This window comes from Amphibalanus amphitrite, unplaced genomic scaffold (genome assembly GCF_019059575.1).
Source record: "Amphibalanus amphitrite isolate SeventyFive unplaced genomic scaffold, NRLGWU_Aamphi_draft 000009F_arrow, whole genome shotgun sequence".
Taxonomy (NCBI): Eukaryota; Metazoa; Arthropoda; class Thecostraca; order Balanomorpha; family Balanidae; genus Amphibalanus; species Amphibalanus amphitrite.
Window position 1 is genome coordinate 1,574,060 of NW_024881505.1, and position 25,802 is coordinate 1,599,861.

Sequence of the window (25,802 nt, forward strand, 5' to 3'; positions counted from 1 at the left end):
ATGTGTAAAATTGATGCCCGGAGGGGTCCTGAAAAGTTTGGTGGCGATATCTCACGCCGTTTAGGAGATATCGACCGAAAAGGACAGGGGGGGCCGAAAAGGGGGGGGGGGCCGTTTCGGCCCCCCCTACGGGGCGCGGGTTCACACCTAACACAGCAATAAATTGATTCAAAACAGCATACAAATATGAAATACCACGTGTTTCTTTTCGGCCGCCTGAGATAATCTCTGATGCACATTCAATTTTGCTTTTATTTTCAAGCGCGTGACTTATAATTTTATCAAAGAAGCAATGCCTACGAATAAAATAAAGGTATAAAATACGAATAAAATAAAATAAACTTTAAACCAACGTATTATCTATATCAGAACTGCACTGTTTTAGATGCCTGAGATCGTCCAAGTGACAATGTTTGCTTTGCATAGCAAATATACACCCACTGGTCATAGGAATATGTTGTTAGGGTCCCACAAAATTGCTCCAAAAAAGAGGAAGAGGACCAAGTAGGTACTACTGAATCTGTATGTTCCTACATATGTTCGCATTACGAGAGATCTCAGGTGAAAGACTCTAAAGTAAGCCCTGGAGCCGCCACTTATGCACTATGCAGTTATTAACTTGAAAATGTCAGGGAATGTACCGTGTTTAGCTTCAAGAAAAAGCCAGAAGATTATTGCACATTATCTCTCGTCGTTTTGGAGATATTGAAGAAAAACGTGAGGAAGAGATGAAAATTACACTGTTTACAATGCAATGTTTAGGGGTTTTTTGTGTGTAATGGCTTTGAAATGTTCTTGCTGCACCATCTACATAGTAAAACGCTCTTTTTCTTTCTGGTCATTTCTTCCGTCTCCGTCGATATTAATCTAGCTATCTCTGTCCGTCTCTTTCTGTCTCTGCCTTTATCTGCTTATCTCTGTCTGTGTCTGTCCGTCTCTGTACGTCTCTATACGCCTCTGCACGTTTCTTTCTGTATCTGTCTCCATATATCTGTCTCTAAAGGCCGCCCACACTGGAACTCGCATGCGGGTTGTGAGTTTTTGGGTTTTCGGGTTTTTTTCATAATCAAATAATACAATCCAAGCTGAGTGACCCAAAATACCATGTAACAAGCCACTCTGCATGTTTTTAGCTTGCGAGCCACCTTGCATCGCATTCCAAAAGTTGATTTTGAGTCAACCTTTTTTTTTGGCTTATGAGCTCATTGACTACTTTCTATCTTATGATTATACCATACCTACATCCTCGCTCCCTTCTTGTCTTCTTTTTATTTCTTTTCCATTTCTTAGCTGGGAGTGCCGCGACATTGCTTTTTTTGTTTTTCTCTGGTGTTAACGTAAGGGTACTGTGTGTCGCTGGGTTCGAGGGTGCGGGCACTCCTGGTCACCTATTAATGGGTGGCGGCGTAAAAATAAAAACTTTCGATTTTCCTCGCTGCGAGGTCTGCGAGTTCTGCGAGGTTTGCGGGTTTTTCGTTGGAGTCGAATTTTGGTTCGTTGCGCTGGTATTGCGACTACATGTGATTTCCTGAAGGTGTACCGGCTTCACTGCATTCATGAAGTTACCATAAGGGAACGGTCTAATCACTCTATGAATTAGTTTTATGCTCACAAAATCAAAACCTGCAAACTCGCAACCCGCATGCGAGGTCCAGTGTGGGGCGGCCTAACCCTCACTGTCCTTTTTGTCTGTCTTTACTCTTTCTCTGTCTCTGTCCTCTGTATACGTCTCTGTCTGTCTCTGTCTCTATCTGTCTCTGTCCGCCTCCGTTCGTCTGTGTGTGTGTCTGTCTCTGTCCGTCTCTGTCCGTCTCCGTTCGTCTCCGTCCGTCTCTGTCCGTCTCTATCCATTTCCATCTGTTTCTGTTCGTTGCCCTCCGCTCTTGTCCCTTTGCAGGTGGACTGTTCGAGCCGGATGCAGTGTTCGCGCTGCTGTCCTCCAGTTGGCCTCTGCCGTCAGACGTTAGGACGAAGGGGGCGGGGTGCGGCCGCCACCCGTCGCGCCGCACGCATCTGTAATGACCCGGCAGTGACAGTGACACCGCCGGGCTCATCCAGACGATGGTCTAAGCCGGTACAGGACCGCTTTGGCACTCCAGACATCACGTCTTGGCCTGTCCAGCCAGTAGCCGCCCCAGACCGGTTTCTGATACCACCACCTGCTTACAAGTGATGCTTTTACTCTCATTCAAGCGCCCCCTTGATTGAATTGTGCTGAGTGACTTTGGTATGTGAATAGTAGGTTGGCTTCTCCATTCACGAAGTGTGGTAAACATGATGGCTACATCATTTATTTCTTGTATCTATGAACATTAGTCACACTGCCACCTGTGCTCCTCATATAGCATACAGCAGGCGCGGTTCGTTTGCATCCAATGATAAATGGATAACTCAGCAGACTGCTACACGGTGTAAAAGGCGAACGGTGCGACTGTCGGCAAACACACGGTTACCAAACAGGGTGACACCTGTTCCATTGTAAGCACAGTGACGGCTTGCAGCATCACCTCTAGAAATAACTCAGCTTATTCCACGCTCCCCCAGTGTCTGAGGGGAGAGGACGGATTGCCTAAGTCTCGCCTGGGCAGACCCACCAGGCAGCTATAATCACCCCTCCACCTTTGACTCGGCTTTGGCTCTAAGCGCTCTGCCGAGTCGCTACGTGAGAAGTCACCGATTAAATCCCATGGGCCTTGGCTCTCCTGTCACCTTTGAGCGGTGCAGCTACCCGCTGAGCAGAGAACATTAGTGAGCTTTGTCGGCTAGGTCACTACCTGCTGTGACCTGTCACGCTACAACTCTATTGAGCTCAGTTTAATCCGCTAGAAATAATAGAAAATCACATCTAAGGCTATGTTGCAGCGTTCCGCAACCGAGAAAATATCATGTTACTCAGAAGAAGGCTGCAGATAACTGGACATCGACGTTCTAAGTCAGGCACTCGTTAGGCAGCACTCGCTGACAGGCACTACAACGCGACACTATCAAATCTTCTGAGAACTTAAGGCAGTATAGCCTAGCTCTCAACCCAGTTCTACCCTAAACCACCCCACGCCTTCGATGTTGAAGGCACGTCTGCCAGTCACAGTCTGCCAGCCGCTGCCACAGGCTCAGTAGGCGATGTTGATGCCCCGTCCTCGAATGCGCACGCCGGCGGCGGGAGGTACGAAGGCGGGTCGAGCCGGAGGTATGAAGACAGGCCGAGCCGGAGGTACGAAGGCGGATCGAACTGGAGGCACGAAGGCGGGTCGGCTCCTCAGGAGGGTCAGCGTGGGACTCTCCACCACAAGGGGCGCCGGCACCGCCAGCTGAGGCTGAGCCACTCCGAACAGCCGTCGCAGCCGCTCCCGCTCCTTCGCCGCCTCCCGCAGCCGTTTCAACTCCTGCAGCTTCCTGTTCAACTCCTGGTCTTCTTTCAGCTTCTCTTGCGCCTGTTTCTTTTCAGCTTCCTCTCGCATTTGCTCTGCGTCCTCCTCCATTTTTCTCTTTCCGTCTTTCTCACTTTTGTGCTCCGTATCTTCCTTCGTATGTTCGTTTTCCTTTTCCTCATGAATGTTCAGCTCTCCCTCAACATTTACAATTACTTCTTCCTCCTGTTTCCCAGCATGTTCTCCATACCCAGGATTCTGTCCCTCCTCTGGTGCCATCGTCCTCACCAGTGGCGCTGCGCCGGCAGCCCGGAGTGCGCTCCTCACCGGCGGTGGGTCAGCAAAGCCCAGCACGAGCTCCTGTTCCACCACGAACCCAGTGCTCTCGCTGGCCGAGTAGCGGACCGTGCGCAGCGCTCCAGTGGGGTCCACGTAGCTGTACTGGCCGCGCACCACGCCGTCCTCCGAGCGCGTCTCACTGGCCGACTTCTGGTCGCCGGTATCCTCAGAGGCTACCTCGTATTCGAACCGGTATGGCGTCGCCTGTGAAAGGAGAGACGCATGTCAACGGTGACTTCAGGCGCCAGTGAGTGACAGAGGCGGATCCAGCTCAGAGTTTTTTTTTTGGGGGGGGGGGGGCAAAATATAACAATTTATCGATGCTTTCCATGCCTCGTCCATAGGCGTAATGTTAAAATTATGTCGTTTGGGAGGGACAAATGCCCATTTTGCCCCCCCCCCTGGATCCGCCACTGGTGAGTGATGCGATGTTGCATGCAGTGATGTATGTCTTTCTACCGTGATTATTGGATGCCGTAACTTATATGATAAAGCGCAAGATATTTCACACGAGTAAATATTTCAAATGATCATTCAGTGTTTGTTCAATCAATCCTCTACTCCACCCTAAGAATACTATTTGATAGTCTCTGTCAGTATTATCCGCGTTCATCTATGCCATGATTCCACGGACGCGAAATCAGTTTGCACACCGTACACGCTCACAATAATTTTACAATAATCTATCAGTTTGTGCAGACACCGGTAAAACGCTTCTTGAGAGAGATTTGCTCTCCTGACTGGCAAATTTACGGTGGAATTAAAGGTAGACACTTTTATATATCCAATGGAGACGTACCCATATGGAATATAAACAGTCAAGAACGTTGTGTATGTACTTATAAGCATCAGCATTCAGCACCATTCAATATTCATATTCATATTTTTTCCTTTTGTGTGGACTCCGATATTGGTACATTTCCAGCTAGGCATTGCTGATATTTGTGAGTAGCATGATTTCATTTCAGTTGATTCAGGTCTCAAGCATTCACTAACCATTGAATGCAATGGTCAGCATCATCCTGAGCCTTTGCAGACAGCGGCTACACCTAAGTCATATTATATGTATCTCTTTGCAACGCGACATCATCAAACCGATTATGGCGCCGGGTATTTCTTTGGGGCTGTTAGCCATGAAACTACTTGGGGCTCTATTATGGGCCATAATTCTATATGACTGCGTCGCCGCCACATTCGTTTTACTACAGCGCGTTCCGCTTGTCGTCAGCGGCCGACCTTGACAGCTGCTGGCGGGGGGCATCCGGATCCCGGATCCAGGGACCAGTGGCGGCTCGGACGGGTCGGCCGGGTGATCCGTACGGGAACGGTCATAATGGACTCGGAAGAGACTTATGCAGTTTAATTTGAACTTGATTTCTTGCGCTTTAACCCTCGCCTGCACAGGCCATTTGAGTCCTTCGACGGCACAGGGGGGGGGGGGGGGGGGGGGGTTGGTACGACCCCCCTCGCATTTGGCCCCTGATAGAGCTAGAGTTTCGAAGAAAAAACGAGCGTGTTGCCCGTCACAAGAGAAAGCCAATGATACCCAATTTTAAGGTCCTAGGTCATCGGTTGACCTTCCAGGTCAGGTCAATGACCCAAAAATCGGGAATATCGGGACCTGTTAGAAAGTCGTAAAGCGTGGCTGCTAAGAGGTTTTCCGGGGTGCTGATCACGAATATCGTGTTAGTTTTGATCACAGATGATGTCGTTAAGCGTTTAGACCAGGTCGGGTCAGGTCAGGTCAGGTCAGGTCAGGTCAACCGGTAGGGGTCGTGACGGGTATTCGTAGAACCTGTCATCCGCCTCTGACAGCTTCGTAACATGTTACGAAGGCACCAAAACTACTTCGTAAATGTTCAAATGGTTGCTAAATTCGAATTCAGCTCCAAAAACTAGCCTAAAAACATGTAAAACTCGAAAAAGTGAACCGAGGTCACCAAAGGTCAATGACCTGACCTGACCTTCAGGTGACCTTGACACCCACCCTAATGCATGGGAGCAACATCAAATCACATATTTGAACGTTTGAAACCACGAAAAGCTTGCAAACACGCGGCTAATGCGAGCCGACATACGCCGAATCGCGATTTCGACCAAACAGGGCCACGGAAAAGAGGTCACAGATCAAAGGTCATTGGGGTCAGGGTCATGATATTTTCAGGGTAGGTGTAATATTGATCAATGCGAGGGTACTAAAAGTTTCGTCGCGATCAGCTGCTTTTTACGAGAGTTATTCGCGAAAAACCTTAGGGGGGGGGGTGCATCAACCCCCCTGTGCCGGCGAGGGTTAAACAAGGAAGTTATGTTTTTTTTTTAACGGCCAAACAAAAGTTTCAACAATGTATTTCTCAGTACTGGAGGGAATAATGCCCTGTGATCAATCGTCATCGCAAAACATTTCTTGCCTATAGTCTGATTTCCAACACTTCACTTGTTATAGTTGAGGAGACCCTATGCCAGCCAGTTACTATCCATATTTACATACACCAGTTAAAGCTGTCGTAACGTGAATTTGTTGTGTAACACAAGAAATGACATTGCAATAGAGTGTATGAAATCAAAGAAACAAGTCTAGCGACCCACACTTCAATGTTCTTTGACCAAAAGAGACATTACGGTTGCCTATATCAAATATCGAGATAAAAGAAGTTGTGTGATTCCGAATGGTTGCTGTGCCTCGTCAACACTTTGAATGACACAACTATCCCTGTTTTGGCGACCAGCCATGTAGCCTGGCCTAAGAGTCAATTCAACTGCATTGCTCACAGCAAAATACATCCCATGTCACTCTCTCCACCCATGCTTCTGAATAGCCAATAGCCAAATAGCCCGTAGACGACCAACAGCCCAATAGTACACCTGTCCTTGACCCAAGGCGCTCATCTTCCACCCACATCTTCCCAGGTGCTCTTCTGACCAGCGAGGGACCCACACCCACGCGGCCCGGCTGTCCGGTCACTCTGTGACGTCACTACGGGCACACAGCGCGTGGCCATTCAGCGTCTGTGCTGAACGCTCGCAGCGGCGCGGCTGTCGCATCAATCGGGCTTACCGCACGCCGATGATCACCGTCTGACTACAGAGAGAGGCTGGTGAGATGGGAAAGAGCGCGGAGGAGATGGGAGGCTGGCGACTGGAGGCTGGACAGCTGGGAGAGAGGGTGGGAAAATTGGACAGCGGCTGTCGGGCCGGGGCAGAGGCTGGGAAAGAGATTGAGGCAGAGGATGAGACAAGAGGATGAGAGGTAGGACAAAGCCTGGGGAAGAGTCTGGGATGTAGACTGCATAGTGCAGAGGTTTGCAGACCGAGGAAGTCGGGAAGGACAAGAAAGAGACTGGAAAGACCGGGAGGATCTTGGAAGAAAGTCGCGTAAGCGTTCCAGGCTGCGACAGCGGCCATGGGACAACAACTGCGACGCGGCTGCAGTAGAAGCCCAATGTCAAAAACTGGAAAGCTCAGACATGTCCTCGGGCAGAAGCAGATAAAGAAGCTTGCAAAGCTGGAGTACATGCCGGGAAGTCTGGCCTGAAGTCTGGAAGTCTGGGGAAGCGGCTGAGGAGAGGTCGGGTGCAGGGTTGAGCACTGGCAGACGGGCTGAAACCGAGGGGTGAACGGGCGTACGGTCCCAGACGCGCCCGACGCGGTTTGCAGCAGGGGATTAGAGACACAGGCTGCGACCGGCCAAACGCTGGGACCAATACTGCAACATCGAGAAGGCCTTGGCAGACATGACATGCCGCTCGCCACTGATGTATCACCTCACCTCTCAACAAAGGATACTTTGCAGTTTGCATTGGTCCCGTTACTTTGAGTTCCTGTGATGTCAGACTCAGGAGAACATAAGCAAAACATTTTGAAAGCTTTGAATGAGACAACAAAAATGAAAGTTAAATGCTTAGGTACTCCCTATGCCTACAGTTGTTAATTGTAGGATGCTATTTGTATTTACCTTGCAGCAACAGGTACAGCTAAATCGGCGATTGTATACTATCGGGCCGACTTATGACGTAACTCAACAAGGCACCCACCAACCATGATCGGCATTTGCAATTTGGGTACATCAAATGGCCACTAAGTGAACAGAGAGCCAGTCACCAGCGCCGCGATGTCACACAAATCCTCCCATTACTCCACTCCCTCACCCCAGACAGGCGTGATGTAGCCCAAAAGGCGGCGATAAATAAAACATCGGCCCCTATTGCAAGCTAGCAAAGTGCAAAATTGGTACTCAGTGCTCTCGGCTCAACGGGTCGGTAAAAGGTGAATCCATGGTCTACGCTACGAACCACTGCACTGTATGTAGACAAACGCTGCTCGCGATGTCAGACGACCGGGCAGAGGCCGAGGACGGCTAGTTTACGGTCATCGCGGCGCGGGTCATCGGGTGTCGACTATTTTCGGGAGTCCAGCTGAGCTCCTTCGTCGGACGGCGCTCTTAGTGATGCTGATCGCCGCACAAGTCAAGCGTATCCATAAATAGACGAACAGTTATGTAGGTATTATCGCCTGGGCACGGGCTCACGTGCGACGTGCCAAGGACCAGCGGCTCGTGGCTCGACCCTACACCTGATGGAAGATGAATGAACTATGAGCAATTTGACATAAAATTAGTTGGGGAGCGGATGTGTACTGTGCCGAATCCATAGGGGATAAGATAGCGCAAATTGGTTACACTAGATAACAATTTTACGAGAAAACTGCTTAGAAATTCCGGTAATTAGGATCAAAGCCAGTAAACCTGATTTTGACGCCTATCCAAAGATGGTCGTGCTCCCCGTTCAGACGGTTCGGTGGCCGTGCCGTGCCGTTCCATCATCCCAGTGGCCGTGCCGTGTCGTGCCGTTCTGTACCCCCGGCCCTTTCCTCAGCTGTGTAGTGTCCGCCGCATGACGTACCGTCGGTCCGGCGCCCGGCCGACAGATGCAGGGGCGGAGGGCGGCGCTCGCCGGCCGCGCTGTCCACTGTGACACTCGCGACAAGTCCGATAGATGACCGGCGCCCCGCCGGGACCTTCGGAGCGACAGGCGGCGGCTCCGGATTAGAACGTCTCCGGACTGGGGGCGGCGGCGGATCCGGGAGCAGCGCCTCGCGGACCGACGGCCGCCGCGGGGGGCGGCTCCTCAGCGCCCGTGTCGACCCCATGTCGTCGACTGGGTGCGGCGACCTCCGACCCAGGCTGCTGGCTGATGAACAGGGTACCACCGGTGACCCGGGGTCGTCCACAGTTCCGACATACAGCTTAGCGTATCGACAGCCCGGTGGTCCTTGGAGCCCATGATTATTCAGGACCGGTGATTCTGCGGGACAGGTGTCCGGTAACCGTTCAGGAAGTTGTTCTCTCAGAAGGACAGACCCATCGCCCTGATGGGAGGATAGCACTGGGACAATTGGCAGCGCCATGTAAATGGACCTTGTCTCTCACTACGTAAGGATCTCTTTTCAGTCCAGACTCGTCAGGACTATCCTTGTATTGAAGAAAATTGCAGAATGTTGAGTGAGAACGCCTGGCACGTGTCTGACGTGCCACGGTGAGTCTGTATACCGGTATTTTTAGAAAGGAATCCACGAATGAACCTTGGGTGGAGGGGGACAGCGGGAAATAGCGAGCGCTATTTTGTCGCAAAGCCTTGTGAACTTCGTCCCCTAAAACATTTGCAAAACATACAGCATTTCCAGTTTCCAATGAAGGCTACATATAGCAATTGAATATAGCAAAGTATGCTCGTATAATCATTTACAAAGGCTGGCAAACGAATGAACTTTTTCTCACGAATCGCCCGGTTTGTTCTTAGAAAAGTTGACGCAGATAAAATGTTAGCACCGATCAGTCCACCTCGGTGCATATCGGCATACATTGACTACTGATTTCCCTATCAACACCGTGACCCGGCCATACATCGACTGCGGATCTTCACATCAACACTACTGCACAGGCGCATTTGTATCGCATCGCGTCATCCACCACCACGCTCCCTGCACAGGGAGCCGCCTCTCGCTGCTGCGACCATGAGAGACGCCGGGGCGCCATGATTTACGGTCCTGTGGAGCATTAGTGGTCACCACGGCCGTCAGGATCGATCAAATGTCGGCCGTCATATTTGGAAAACTGTGCAGGACCCGATCAGACCGGCCTCGTGACATGCATAGCGGCATGAAACCTCGTCGGTGGTATCAGAAGATGACATGAACGATTGTCAGATGCGTTGGTACGATAAACAGCCGTGGTCTGAAGAAATGGGGAAGGATCCAAAGCGCTGGGTATGGAGACTGCACTAGGAGGGCAGATGAAGGCTATGAATTCGGCGAGCTATCCAGTACTCGTGATGTCCGGTTCTGACTCGTGCACGCCAGAGCAGTGACAGCCCGCAGATCACAATTTATGGTTGAATCTCTTTAGAAGATTGTCGAGTTCCGAAGGAAAACCCATTTCAATCTTGCATCCCGAAAGGTCATGCATTCAGACATTGGCATGAAAAGGACTCAAGAGCTGTTGCAAAAACAAAGTTTACAATGCGAATACGAAGTTTACGACAAAAGTTAAAGATGCGCTCGTTTCAAAATCCACGAAGTTAAAATATGACCAGGCGTGGACCCCCCCCCCCCGGTCAGAATCGCCGTGCAGTCAAACTGCACCTCGGGGCGTTATGACGTCACATGGCGTCACTCCCTCCTACCTTGGGTGAAGACAGCGCCCTGGCCTCGGGTCCGGAAGCGGCCGGCTTGGGCAGCGAGTAGCCGCTGACCGGAGGCTCGTCATCGCCATGTTTCTCATGCAGGGCAGAGACTGCGCTCAGCAGGAAAACCACCAGCAACTGAAACAATGAACAGAGACGTCAGAATTCGGTATTCGGTATCAGCTGCAGTTTTTGGTGTTTCGCGTAATTGAAATATCACCGTCCCAGGTCAAGTACGTACCTCGAACTTTCAGAGGTTTCGCTCTTACCTCTGTTACCTAAATGTTAGCAAAATTTTAGTGGGATGAAAGGTAGCATTTGAAATGAAGTAACGGATTTATTGATGAAAGGAAATCAAAGGCAGTCTACCTTGCAAACTGTAGTAAATGGCTTCAAATGGTGAACACCTTTTCCTGATAGCCAGGGGAGCATCTAAAATATGTGCAAACGCCAAACATTATAGGTGCATCATGCATATCCATGAAATGGTTGTAGCACGATAACAGCATTAGGCTGACCTTTTCAATCGCTCGGACTTCTAAGTAAGGTCACTAGTACTCTAAATATATACAGCAGAGGCTAACTAATTCAGCCTCGGAATTTATCAATGAGCTGTATACGCAACGAGGTCTGTGGTGCTTTTTGAGATGTTATCGAAAACGCATTCGTTAATGGCGAATACATCCAATCGCTTAATCAATGTTAATTCGATTAGCCACGGTTAAAGCTGGCTTAGTACCTACCCATAAGGACTGGCAACTGCTTTGAAGCCTGATAGATTGTCACGAAACTTCAATATCCTATTAGAAGCACAACACAAGAACACGACTTTAATTCATTCACTAGATTCATTCATTCATGATTTGAATACGCTGAACCTGTTATTGAAACAGGAAAGACAATGTCCTCTTTAAGTTTTTACAAGTTTTGCCTAGGAACAAATGAAAATAATGCAATTATCATGGATAGACCACAAACTTTCAATTTCAAACATTTCATTTCACCTATTAGATATAATTTCATCTACATAATTTTGACACATCTACGATTGCTATTCAACTGCTACGCTGCGTTGCAGTTGATCAAAAGCATTTGCACTGATTGGCATAGCCTTGAAACAAACATATAGCTATAATATATATTTAGATGGAGCTATGTATCTAACAACCAAGATCCCTCCTTGTTAGATGGAGGGATCTCGATCCAACCAGCACGGACCTATGTCAGGTAAAAAAGAAACGAACAATGCCGTACAGAAGATTATGAACAAAGTTCAACAACCCAGTTTTAGGTTGCAATTAGACAGCCTATGAATATATAGGTACCAATCAGGGGCAGGTCGTGGACACGACAAATCAAACATAAATTGTCAAAGTAGTAAGTAATCAGTATTCACGCAGCTTCCTCATCTCTCCCAACCACCCAGAACTCACTTTTGCAGACATCCCTTGCACTGCACTGCACTGCACTGCTGCGTTGTGTTGTGTTGTGTATCGCGCACTGCACTGAGCAGTGTGCGTGCTGTCACGGTGTTAAATAGACACCATCGTGGCACGCACTGGGCCGGGTGGTGTTACAGACCAGTCTGCACAGCCCACTCAGTAAACAGCGCTCGTAAACAGCCGGTAATTAATGAGTGTCATTTAGCCGGCCCGTGCGAGAGGACATTGTTATGCGACTGGGTCGGTGGACCGGACAAGGAGGCTTATAGAACAGAGGAGTAGCGATGTGCATTGTGCAACGATTGCACCACGAGCAATCGAAGGCAGAATCTCGTCGACTGGTGTAAATACAAATACGTGTACCTATAGTGCATCCAATGATCAAACCTTTACTCAATATGATAACTGATTTATTGTATTGCACTTTAACTTGTTTCCAAACATTGCGCATAAAGCGACCTGTGATGCCAGCAGCTGATGGGACTGACAGGATTTGAGTAACAAGTTGGACGCAGTTGACCAACTTGTTAACCAACTTGACGCAGTTGATATCGGACGGAGCTGATGGCTGGATCGGCTGAAGAGCCCCCGGGGTGGGGAGGGGTGGGTGGGGTGGGGATGGGGGGGGGGGGGTGGAGGAGGAGCTGGTAGGGTCGGGAGACAGTGGGAAGGGGGATGACTGGGATCGGTGGACGGGACGGGACAGAACTGACGGTGGGGGCCGGGCTGACAGATCGACTGGCCGTGGGGAAAGAGCCGACAAGAATCGCCTGCCAGGGCGGTGAGGAGCGGACCTGGTGACGGCACCCTGACCTAGCAGGAAGGTCGACATCCGTCAGCTTCTCGGCTTCTTCCCGAGAAGATGCGACGCGAGCTGCGACCTTGAGCTGTCGTGCGATGGGCGGAGGCTGCCACAGCTCTCAAAGCCTGCAGAGTGCAGATATGCAGAAAACGGGTCCCTGTAGCGCTGTGCTGCCTCTAAACATGCACTTGCACGGACTAGATGGCAGTTTTCTGCAACTTGAAGCTATTGAGTTCGAAGACATGCGATGCTGGGTACTTACAAGTCGACTTTTTGGAGGTGATCAGTGGATGATCTGCATTCCAAGAAATCATTAAAGTGTTGTAGAATTATTTTAGCAACTAAGCGGCCCAGCCATTTCCTGTCTTGCCCACACGTGAACAGTTACTCCCCACATAACACTACCAAAACAACCCGGAGACGCTTTAACCCTCGCCGGCCGAGAAGGGGGGAGCGGGTGCCGCCACCCCCCTTAGGGTTTTTTTCTCGCGATAGCTCCGAACACGCTGGCGATAGAGAGCTGAATCTTGGCATACCTGACCGATGATTCAAGCCAGATCTTTTGACACCAACTGTATTTTCAGGTCAGGTCAAGTTACTGACCTATGACGTCATAAAGTGAACCTCTGCACGGTCTTCAGATGTCGCAACTTCGCAACGCCCTCACTGCCAGAGGATCTTTCACAGGGAAATGAAACTTGCAGGATCTAGTATACATTAACCCTCGCCCGCACATGGGGGGGTTGCCACCCCCCCAGGTAGTCTTTCTGCTCTGCACTCAACATTTTTAGAGCTAGAAGGCTGATTTTTCGTATAGCTGCTCCTCTACCCTTTCTTGACGTCCACTGAAAATTTCAAGTTTCTGTGGTTTTTAGTTTCGGAGATATGACCTTGTTTTTCAGGTCATGTCATGACCCAAATGGCCAATTCTCAACATCTTGCGTTGGCTATGGGCCTTGTGAGCTTTTGACACCTTGATTTCGGCCTTTTTTGCCAGTCTTACCTCCCACCTATCATGGAACATGTTGTTCGACGATGTACAGATGTCAAGGTCAAGGTTAAGGTCAACCTAGGTCATCTAAGATAATTGCGTTTTAGCGAAGCGGAATTTACTTTTTGTGAAGTTTTTTTGACCGCATTTTTGGTAAAAGCTTCTCAGATCATGATTTTATGTAATACGGACCCAAAAACAATCGTTGCACACATCAGTATACACACAGACACACACAGACATACAAACACATATAATTGACCTTGACCTAACTTGACCTGAAATGACCACAGCAGCAAAAACCTGGTCGGGTAGTGTGACAAAGAGGTTCTAATTGGCTTGGCACCAGAAAACGGCATCGTCATCGGTATATGATAAGCAGCGCACTTGATATCCAACGGTGACCAAAAACAGCAACATTTTTTAGTTTGACCTGACCTGGAAGGTCAATGACTGACCTGAGAAGGTAAAACTGGTTATCATTGGATTCGTCTCTTCCCAAAGAATCTTTTTGGTCTTTACCGCTAAGCTCTATCTCCAACAGGAACGAAATGGCGCGGGGGGGGGTGGCAACCCCCCCCCCCCCCATGTGCGTTCTAGGATGGGAAAATGGCATGTGCGGGCGAGGGTTAAGATTCTCACAACTTGTGTACCTCGGATTTTTCCTAAAGGTCATATGAGGTCAGGTCATTTTCGTGACCCCACCATTATAAGTCAATGGGGAAAAATTAAAACTGCTATTCTGGCGCCGGGAACTATCTCCAACTATCTCAAGCACACAGGATCGTGATTTGCTGCACTCCGTGCAAGGTTAGATGCGCCACTTTTGCAATGTTGACCTTGCGTGACGTCATTTGTGACGTCATCAAGGTCATATTAGTTTTCGTCAATAACTCCCAATCAAATTGAGCTAGCAAGTCGGCAAAGCCACCAATGGACTCAGGAAGACCTGCCGAATCGAATGATATGCGACATGACCTCTTTCGACCAACTTCGTGACCTGAGGGCGCTGACCTGACCTTGACCTGAGGTCAACACCCCAAGTTGACCTGACCCAAACAAAAAGTATATCATTCGACGCGCCTGAGCGAGGCGAACACGATGCTGCCAAAATCACGGCTCTGCGGCCGATTTTTGCGAAGTTATTCACCAAAAACTGAACCGTACCTTGGGGCACTTGACCTGACCTCAGAGGTCACCGGTTGACCTAGGACCTTAAAATCGGGTACCAATCTCTGCGTCTCGTAACGGCGCACACGCTCGTTTTTTTCCGCGACGCGCTAGCCCCACCAGGGGCGAAACGGCGAGCTGGGGGTCGTACCCCCCCCCCCTCGGCCGGCGCGTATGTAGAAAACCAATAGGTCCGGCGAGAGTTAACCCGCGCCCCAGTGGCGGTCTCGGCCAACTTCGCCCTAGTGGGGGGGGGGGGGGGCATATGTTACCACCCACCTCTAACTCAAAAACTAAGAGGGCCAGAAAGACGCAGTAAAAAGCAGTCGATAGCTCTCAATGCGTACGTTTGAAAGTATTTCAGTCATTTTTCATCTTAGAGCAATATTGGGGTCACCAGAGGTCATCAAAGGTCAAAATTTGCCAATTGTCATATTTTTCAGAAAACATGCCGTTATCTCAGGAACTATGGTAGCTAGAAAAACGCATGGAAAAGCAATCGATAGCTTTTGAACTCTTCTTTTGATAAGTTTATCAGCAAAATTGACCTCAGGTCAACGGTTTAGCCTCCAGAGGGCAAAAACTCAAAGAATAGCTGTTTTTACGAAAAGTGTTTTTAGACAATAACTTTCGAGTACAAAAAGCCACGACATTTCTATTGCCAGAATCGTGTTCCTCTCGCCGAGACGCGTCGAATGAACTATAATTTGACCTTGAAAGGTCAACTTGAAAATTTGACCTCAGGTCAAGGTTATGACCTCAGGTCAAGGTCATGACCTGACCGGAAAAGGTCATGTTGCATATCAGTCGATGCGTCTCAACAAAACAAACACAATGAGACCATCCCCAGCGTTCTATCTCTTTCCAATCGCGAGTTATTGGCAAAAATCTGTTTGTAGCCTCAAATGACCTCGGATCACCTTTCTAGAGGCCATCAGCAAAAATGACACCTTGGTCATCACGGGTGGTCCAAATCACTGTGATTCTGAAATATTTGGACTGTTCCTATGCGTACACACGGGTCTAGAGGCATTTTCATTTTTCTCCATTGAATTGTAATGGAAAGGCCACGCCACTGACCTGACCTTAGGTCACGGATATAAAAAATCCGAGATATACAAATTGTAGGCGCTCACAACAGCATGCAATCCACCAAGTTTAAAACCTTTCTGACAAACACTGCAGGCTGGACATGATTGCAAGCTTTTTTTAGGCTTGGTCAGTTAACTTGACCTGGTGACCTGACCTGACATGACCTGATGTCAAAAATTTCACACATTGTCCAAAATTGATGTACCAAAAGCTACCCCATGTGGCGCGGCGCTACGCGCCGCAGTTTTTTATTCACACGCAAAAAACGCGACAGGGTGGTAACAAATGCCCCCCCCCCACTGGGGCGAAGGTTAAAGTGGCTCCAGACGTCGATTGTTAAGGGGAAAGGAAGGAGCCATAGGACACTTTACTGGCGAAGTCCTTTTTGCAAGAAAGTTTTTCATGATTTAGATACGATATTATATCTAAAACCGAGCATGATATCCGTTTTCACGAGTTAGCTGACGAATGTACTTACCAAACGTGAAAAATTGCACCAAGTCTCCTTCACAACAAAGATATTCATATGATGAAATTATTTGACTATAACAAATGATGTTTATATCGTAAATAATGTTATATATCGAAAATAACGTTTGATAATATGAAAAATCAGGTATATGAGTAACCGTGCGACCCAAGCTGATAATGAATTAAATTTAATAAATTTGAACATGAACGGTTTGAGGTGTGTAACGCTATAATTTGTATGGAGGGGCCTGTATAAGCTCAGCCAGAGAAGAGGAGGGCCCCTTGCACCCCACTCGGAGATCCCCGCCTGTCATTGCGACTTCTGAACACGCTCATCTATCCTGCGCGACTCGGCACCTGTCCTTGTGCCCCTCGCCACTCTGATGGGGCGACGAGCACATAATGAGTGTGACTCATGTGGGTGATCCTTATCTATCAGCACATCCTTTTATCCAGAGAGCTGGGGCATTTCGGGGCGGCGTAATCGTTTGATGTCGTATGAACTAACCCTGTTCGCTCCAGGGCGGCGGCTAGAGATCCGTCTGCCAGCCGAGACCTTATCTGTTCGGACGGATAGCGACGCTCCGAGCTAACGACATCGCATTCAATCAGATCCTCAGCTGCTCGCTAACACAATGATACACATTCAATGACGCAAACACACGATGAATATTCAGTGCTGAGCATGCGATTAGGAGCTGAGCGTCCCCCGCACATTACAAGGAGATACTTATCGACAGGGCGGGCTGTAAATTTGTTAGCGCGCATGCCCAGCCGCCGCCAGCAATGTAGCCCCCTGTCACTGAAGGATGAATTGTTGTCCTGAGGCCAGTTTTACCAAAAAATACCAGCCGGCCGCCGAAATAAAATATCCAGCCGAAAAAATAGACGCCACACAGCCACGAGTTTCACCAACAAAAAATTCCAGCCGACTTCGGGCGGAAATTATTTGTCGCCGGTAGTCAGCTGATATTCTGTTACGATATCAAATTACGATATGTCAAGGAGATAAATAAATCATTTAAAGCATGTTTTCAATCAAATTGAAGCGTGATTTCTAACGCAAATGCTATATACATTTCGAAATATTATAATCGTAAATTATTACATTATTTTCAAGAGTAATAACAACAAAGTAGAGCATTATAAACTTTCATATCTATATTAACATTCTGGTGCCCAGCAAAAGCCAATGGAATACAAAACTACCAAATTGTAAACATAGGCACGTCATTCATAAAGGTGACGTAAGGAAGCTTGCATTTAAGGCAAATTTAAGATGGATCTTTTTTCCTGTAAGCCTATTATATTAATTTTTACAATACCTTCAACTTGTTATGTACCTTTTTGTCTGTTTTTAGTCGCACCTTGTAGAAAATCATCGTGTAGACCGAGAACGCAATGTGTGGACCTCCAGCTATGAGGTGGGGACTAGATGAGACCCACTCCAGTGGCAGCGGAGCACCTTCAATTAAGGGGGCACTGCCGACTTTTGGTCCCATTCTTTCCATGCAACGCCCATAGGGCTAATATTAAATTGTCAAAATCAAAGGGGGGCACGGTGCCCCGGTGCCCTACCCGTTCCGCCGCCTTTGAGTCCCGCTCCCGACAGATCCGGGAGCCGCACCTCTTTCCTAGCTTTCAAATGAGCGGCAAATAAGCGGTCAGCATTGCTCCCAGAGACGCCACCTGAAGCTGGACGGACGACGGACAGTTCCGCTGCCGAGCGATTGAAGTTGAACTGCGGTGCTACGAGGTGGCTTCGCATGCACTGCATTAGCACCTTCTAGCGGGAGTAAGAGGGCTAACGAACTCGCCAAGGCCTATATATGTAAAGCATTGTGCAAAGGCGAGTGTCTTACCTTAGGAAAATAACTACCCAGATTAACTGCTGCACCGCGGTCATTGCAGGGCTGAGGGTACGTCGTTCGCTCCGCTTCGGCGAGGTGGAGGTCAGACTGCCCGGCTAGGTGGTTTTAGCCGATATGCAGGCCCCGTTTGCCGGGCCCGGTCGAGAAGAAGGAACGCCACAAAGCAAAGAATATTTGCTCCGGGCCCGCTACACTGGTCCGGCTCGTAAGTCGTAACAAATTAACAATACCTGCGCTAGCGTCGTCGACCGTCGTTGGACTGCGCCCAGTACCGCTCAGTGGAGAGTCCTGCCGAACTCCTCTGCGTGTGCCCAGATCATTCGTTGCGCGCGGACACAATCGTCCGACGGAGACCGCTGTGCATTATGATCGGGTGGTCACCACCTTGGTTGCCGGCTTTCACACCCAGCCGAGCAGTCTGGCTACGCCCCAAATGATCGTCTAAGCCTTTCGATTGGTTTGTAACTCGGGTCTAATATCGAAATGTTTGGGAGTTAGGACATGTTAAATCCGTGTTCATGAACAAACATACATTATGCAACTAAAACGCTTTACTTACTTTAACTTTTCTAGGCTGATGACAAGGCATACATCTATTTCATTGCAATATTTCGAAAATGTAAATAAATCATGAGCAATGAGCATAAAAAACAACAGCGATCCACTAGAAGCTAGTGTGGAAATCCACTGACGTAGGTCGCCTCGTACTGGCGCAGCTCGTAGCTCGTCCAGCAGCGCCAGCGTCTCCCGCACCCGGCCGCCCGCCTGCACCATCAGCCGCTGGAAATTGCTGCGCTGCCGCTCCAACATTAGCTTGACCGCCTGGCCGGCCCGGCGGATGCGCGCCGTCCGACGCACGCAGTGTACGTCTTCAACAGCGCCGGGATGTCGTACGACACGACCGCGTCCACGGCGTCCACGTCAATACCGCGCGCTATAGCCTCGAGCACACCAGCGCGGCCATCTCAGCTAGCGCGCGCCGCCGCCGGCACGCCGGCACTACCCCACAGAACTCAGTCACGCGCGCGCCCAGCACAGACAGCGGTAGCTCCAGCTGGTGCGCCACCTCGTTCCAGTTGACCAACACGAGCGAGCGTCGTCAGTCGGGCTGTCGGAGCAAATGGTGCATCAGCAGCGGCTTCAGCGGCTGCGGCGCCACCACGTTGAACGACTCGCTCAGCTCTGCCGGCGTGGTGAACCTGCCGACGAACTGACCGGGCAGTGCGACGGCGGCGGCCGCCGTGCCGACCACCAGCAGTCGCGGCTGGAACAGCGACATTCGCTCCAGCTTCTCCGGCCTCCGGGTTCTGTGACAGGGTGGCCAAGAATGGCAGCTTCTGAAGCGGCAGGTGAGGCGCGCAGACGGCGGCGGCCGTCAGCCGGCCGGCGATGCAGGGCGGCGGGCCGTGGCCGCCGCCACCCGCTCCACCGCTTTCAGCCAGCCCGTCTCGGCCATCTCGATCACCCGGTCGGCTTCGTCGATCACCAGGTAGCGCAGGTGCGGTAGCGAGAAGCCCTCGGCGCTGGTTATGTGATCCATCAGCCAGCCGGGAGTGCTCACCACGATCAGCCAGGGAGGCCGGGCCGCGCGGCCCCACCGCCACCAGTTGGCGCCCCCTCGTGCCACTGTGTCTCCACCCAGCAGCTGGACGCAGAGCGGCGTGTCGGCGTCGTACTGGCGGAACACGGCGGGCACCGAGCGGCCGGCCGGCGCCGAGACTCAGAGGTCGGCCGCCAGCAGCTCGGGCAGCACGGTCACCTGCACCAGGAACACCTGTTCGATGCCCTCGGCGGCCAGCCGGGCGCGCAGCTCGGGGCAGAGCGCCGGCAGATTGGCCGGCGCCGGCCGCCGGTCGCCAATCGGCTGCGGGTGCGCCAGCCAGTCGGGCAGCGCACGCGGTGCACGGTCTGTCGGCTCGAGCGCTCCACCTCGTCCAGCACGGTGAAGTCGTCAGCGGCGGCGTCTCCGTCCGACTCGGAGGTGTCCTCACTGTCGTTATTGGCGACGGCGGCTGCCGCTGTGCGCTCAGTCAGGTCGGCCATCACAGCAACACTCGCCGATGATTGGCGTCATCGAAACCGTCGGACGATGGTGGATTCATCACCGTTTTTGCAGCAGAGACTGGAAAAACCTCAGCAATAAACAAGGAAAAACCTCACAACATGCCACAGCCTGCAATTGTGCATATTGTTATTATCTTTCTCACATGACAGAAAATATTGGCTGCTTTATTCTAGGAACTGGCATGAAAAACATAAGCTAAAATCAAGCTACGTGAATTATTATTGTATTTCAACATGAGACTTGGAAAAAATCCTTGTCACTGTCAACATGACCAGTGTAATGGATGGGCTGCATGAACATTTCGGCGCATGATCTGAAAACTCTGTGAGCAGAAATTTCAGCGCTGAGGTGAACAAATAACATTTCGGCTGCAATTTGCCTGGTGCCTCCACAATTTTGCAAAACTAACAATACTTACAGCCAGTTTTAACATGATCCCTGCATGACTCATGCATGCAAGATACACATGCATTCAATATCAGCACAGTGCACACACAACAGTTATGGATTCATTTACATTTTACAACATAACTATTATTTTCTTTTCCTTCAATATTGGCAGCATGACTTGCTGAGCTCAGTGGTGCACAATCTTATGACAGCAAGTTTGTTCGGGTTCGCAACCATGCAAACTTTGCACGTTTGGCTTCAATAACAAGCCTTTATACATTTCTTTCATGCTATTCAATTTCTTTTTTAAATTTACTGTCATTGATCTTGAAAATCTTGCCATTTTGGGTCTTAGCCATGTCAATTGCACCTTCCCTATTCCGCACAGCTCAAGTAAGTTCCACCCAAAAGTAGTGGTGGTATCAGTAGTTGGCGCCTTGCATTGTCAAATGTAGCTGAATATGTGAAAACAGTGACATATTTATTTAAAATCTTGAGTCCAATGAGCCTACCCTCTCTGCCTCTCCTTCCAGCATTTGTTCAAGCACTTTCAATTTTCGAAAATGATCTTCCATCATTATTTTCCACTTCCGTGCGACTCGCACGAGCAATGAACTTGTAAGCTGACCACTAGTTAATAATGTGCTATCATCTTGCTGTTGGGTGCTTGTAGCAAAAAGATAATATAAACGAAAAAACTAACACCACAACACCAAACACCAGTCTTGTTGGTTCCTTTTGGTCCTGCCTGGTGACAAAGGCTCTTTCTTTACGCAATATCATCAGTATTCCTCTTCTAATCTTGAAGCCCAGATGCTTTACAAATTGGCCATGAATGATACTAAATTATTATATCAACTGGGAAGCGCAAATCACGATAATTAGTAACAAATGAGGCCAATTGTTCCAACACGACATCAAAAAAATAGACGGGGTCGCCCGTCTATTTTTTGGGCTGTTTTTCTACAAATAATGGCGCAAAATAACACTCCATTAATGCCGCATTTGCTGTTGGTGAAACTCATTGGCTATTTTTCTGGCTGATATTTTTTCACGCCGGCGGATATTTTTTCGCCTGGTTGGTGAAACTCGTCGGCTGGTTTTTGACAGAAAAATTGCGCCGGGCTGCTATTTTTCTGTTGGTAAAACTGGCCTCTGTACTATATATTCTCACTGCATTTAGTCTTTTGTAGAAGCCTTATGACAATGCTGTTGGTGATTTGCTTCAGAATCATGAAAAATTATTCCGTCAAGACCGGTCAAAAGTAAGACACTATCAAAAGTTTGAGATTGCAGTCTAAACGGCTCAGATGTAAGGAGAGGCTAACTATATCACGATTTGTAGTTTGCACGTATTGCGAGTGATCGACAGTGATAAACTGTCGATGATAAAGTGATGATTCTGCGAGAAGAGATAAACGTTATTGCCGTATTTAATGCACGACAGCATTTTCATAAAGCAGACATGAGGCAAGATGCGAATGTTGATGAACAAACACCAATTTCAGGAGCAATAACATGAGCCCTCAAATAAAATGCTTCGTTAAAAGTATGGCTGTTTCACTCAAAACGCCAACAAGGGCAAAAAGAAAAGCTACATCAAGAGTGATCGTGACGTTTGTCGATTGCAACGCCATCCTCTACTCTGCCCTGCACAGTGCACATTGTCCAGATTATCCATCACATTGTCCATACGTGTACTGTCGTTTGTCCCGTGTGCGAGGGCGGCGTCCCGTCTGTGGCGGGTCTTCTCTATAGCCAGGAGGAGAAGTCAACCGATCCTGACGCGGTCATCTGGGTCAAGGACAGGCGGGTGGTGGGCACCGACGTCCACGGCCGTTCCAGGGGACCCTATCGTCCAACGCTGTTTTGTATTCCACCGCCGCGCACCGCGGACGAGGGACGATCCGAAGTATCCGCCGCGCGTGATGGGACAGGGACGCTCCTGAAGTGCCACGACTGTAGCGCACGAACAATGGAGAATATTACAATATTTACTAACAGCGCCACTCAGTTTAGACCGAGCGATTACTAAAAGTGGGAAGTGCAACAAGCTCTTCCCACTGCCCCCATCTAAGCCGTGATCCTCAGGAAACTAAATACATATACAGATGATTATGTGTTTAGCCTTGTGCTTTTTCATTTGTGTTGTCGATCGCTGCAATAGTGAGCATATTCAACACAAATATATAATCGAAAACATAGTAATACCGAATACATAAATCTTTTAGCAAATCTCCTCCAAAGTCCGCACTCCTCAGGCCCATAACTCTCTGCAGAGGTAGGCTGCACCGCAACACACCAATGCTCGCCCAGACGACTGACGAGACGTGGCGACATTTATTTATAGTCACCGTGGCGACATTGTGTTCCGAGCGATTTGCTCGGGGCGGGAGAGTGAGATGATCTTCACCATCGCCAACGGAGATCTGAGCTTCAAAGAAAGGCTTTCTACCCCTAACGTTTTTTTTTTCTTTTGATCTGACCAGTAACCACACTATTTCAGAGCAGGCACGTAGCCAGGATTTTGCTCAGGGAGGGGCCACAGATCGCGGCCTAGTGTCGTACTCCCTCCAAAAAAGGAAAAATCCTCGGATTCGGCCCACTATTTTTTAGGGTGCACCCCAAAAAAGCTGTTTTAATTTATTTTATTTTTACTTCATTGTATAAATTTTATTTTTCGCCTTCAGGGAGGGGGGGGGGGGGCATGGCCCCCGTGGCCCCCTTGGCTACGTCCCTGTTTCAGAGCTGGAATGATGATAGGAATTAGGGGAGACATTGGTCTGGACGAGCACCCTAGTGAATCGTCGGGACTGAGCCCGTCCAGTGGACAGGCCACCCAGCCCCGATTACACTCATTGCACGCGGCTACGGGCGTGCTCCTATCCTATTGGAGCCTCAGGATAGGGTTAAGTTGACCAATGCCTGAAGTTGCCCGTCCAGCCCAGGGTAGGGGTCGAGGAGTGGAGGAGAAGGATGGCAACAGCCTGAGGATGGGACCGACAGATCGCTGGGAAAGAGTAGTCACATGGCAGATAGCGCACCCGTGGCCTACATTGAGTGTAATGGAGATGTGGTTGTCTCATGTCTGTATGTAGAGAATGGTCACAGCCTGAGCGCCCCCTGGCCGATATTGAGTGGAGTAGGGAGACCCATCTGGGGGGAGGGTAACACTGAGCGCGCCCTCTGGCCAGCGCTGCGGTCGCACAGAGAGTCATCTGGTGAGAGACTTCACTACTTTGAGCTGCACTTGGGAGTGGCCAGTATCTATGGCAGAGTCATTCATGACTCATGAGTGGTAGGCAGCAATGCTTGTCATGACCAATCAGTATATATTTGCAAATATGTCAATTTGCATTTAACGTTTTAGATCAAAGTAGCGTCTGTAAGGAGGGATCAAACACTGGCGGAGACGAACGCTTTCGGCTCCGAGGGGTAACAACTAACAACAAAAAAACAAATAGGAGAGAGAGAGAGAGAGAGAGAGAGAGAGAGAGAGAGAGAGAGAGAGAGAGAGAGAGAGAGAGAGAGAGAGACAGACAGACAGACAGACAGACAGACAGACAGACAGACAGACAGACAGACAGACAGACAGACAGACAGACAGACAGACAGACAGACAGACAGACAGACAGACAGACAGAGAGAGAGAGAGAGAGAGAGAGAGAGGGAGAGAGAGAGAGAGAGAGAGAGAGAGAGAGAGAGAGAGAGACAGAGAGAGAGAGAGAGAGAGAGAGAGAGAGAGAGAGAGAGAGAGAGAGAGAGAGAGAGAGAGAGAGAGAGAGAGAGAGAGAGAGAGAGAGAGAATGATCGATAAATTCAATTATTTTCAGTTGGCTCTATTTTTCTAAACCAAGAACTTCATCAGATCTGCATCGATCTAAGGGGTTATCCCCTGTCCAGTGTCCACTGCCTATGGGGTGGGGTGGGGGACAAGCTGCTTCCCCAGTTCCCCTTTCGGGCTATCTTTTGCTTGTTTTGTCATGGTGCCACTGCCGACATATCTTCTTGAGGATAGGTCAACACTGAACACCTTTGTTTTATATGTACATGTTAGGGCACGGACACGGTATACAAATCCGTCCAACCGATATCTCGACCAATTTTGACCTGAATTTTGAAACATATTTAAAGGGACCCTTCCACCTTCAAAAAAGGTTAATGAATTGGCATGACAGTGATGTCGCTCGGTTCAGAAAGACTAAAGAGCGAAAACGAATATCTACCAAATTTCATCGAAAAATATTCACCGGTTTTCAAGATATTAAGACTTTAACTTTTGCTTACTTTCTGGGATCTCCGCTGTTCCTAGCGACTATATTTGAAAGTGCGGCACTTGTTGCGTGCAAAGCAGCATACATAATACCAGAGGCGGATCCAGTTTAGTTTTTTTTGGGGGGGGGTCAAACCATAACAATTTATCGATTCTTTCCATGCCTCGTCCATAGGCGTAATGTTAAAATTATGCTGTTGGGGGGGGGGGGGCAAATGCCCATTTTGCCCCCCTCCTGGATCCGCCACTGCATAATACATATTACATATACCACCTCGTGCTACCAAACGTTTTAGTAAAAGGTTTAAAATCGTTAGATCTGCGCTGACGTCACACATTCAGAGGGGCATTCTAATGCATTAACCCCTCTGAATCCAAGTGCTGGAACTTTGAAATGAGATATTTTCGATATGAGGCATTTCTCGATGTGAGTGCTCAAACCGGTAAGTACAAGCCAGGGACCCCATTTCGGCTATCTCAATTCAAAACTAATGTTAAGGTGGGATGTTCACTTTAAGACCTCCAGATCAGTTAGAAACGCAGTCATTTCAGATGCTATGCCTGCACCAGCATAAGCGTCGCCACGGGGGGGCAAGCGGGGCAGCTTGCCCCCCCCCAACCTCGGACCGGGCACCCCCTGAGATCGATACAGATCCGATGAGATTTTGGAGTCGGGAAAAAATGGGGGTACCTTTCTGAGAATGCCTGTGAGGTCAGACTCGGTTGGAGCGTGCAGTTCAAACCAGAGTCTGACTCGCAGTCGCCAAAATCTTCAATACTCCGAGGCCAGACTCGGAAATGTCAATGCTGTGATTCATTCCATGTTCCTTGTTTGTTCTTTATTACATTTT

At 49.2% G+C, this 25,802-nt stretch overlaps 1 protein-coding gene across 1 annotated transcript; it reads right to left on the reverse strand.

Moving 5' to 3' along the window:
- Window positions 1–2,275: 2,275 nt before the first annotated feature.
- On the reverse strand, window positions 2,276–12,008 carry LOC122380432. Its single transcript, XM_043363588.1, has 3 exons — window positions 11,818–12,008; window positions 10,385–10,522; window positions 2,276–3,911 (listed from the first exon to the last, which is right to left on the reverse strand). The coding sequence occupies exons 1-3, from the start codon at window positions 11,827–11,829 to the stop codon at window positions 3,111–3,113; spliced, it is 951 nt and encodes a 316-aa protein (XP_043219523.1). The 5' UTR covers window positions 11,830–12,008; the 3' UTR covers window positions 2,276–3,110.
- Between the last annotated feature and the right edge of the window lie 13,794 nt (window positions 12,009–25,802).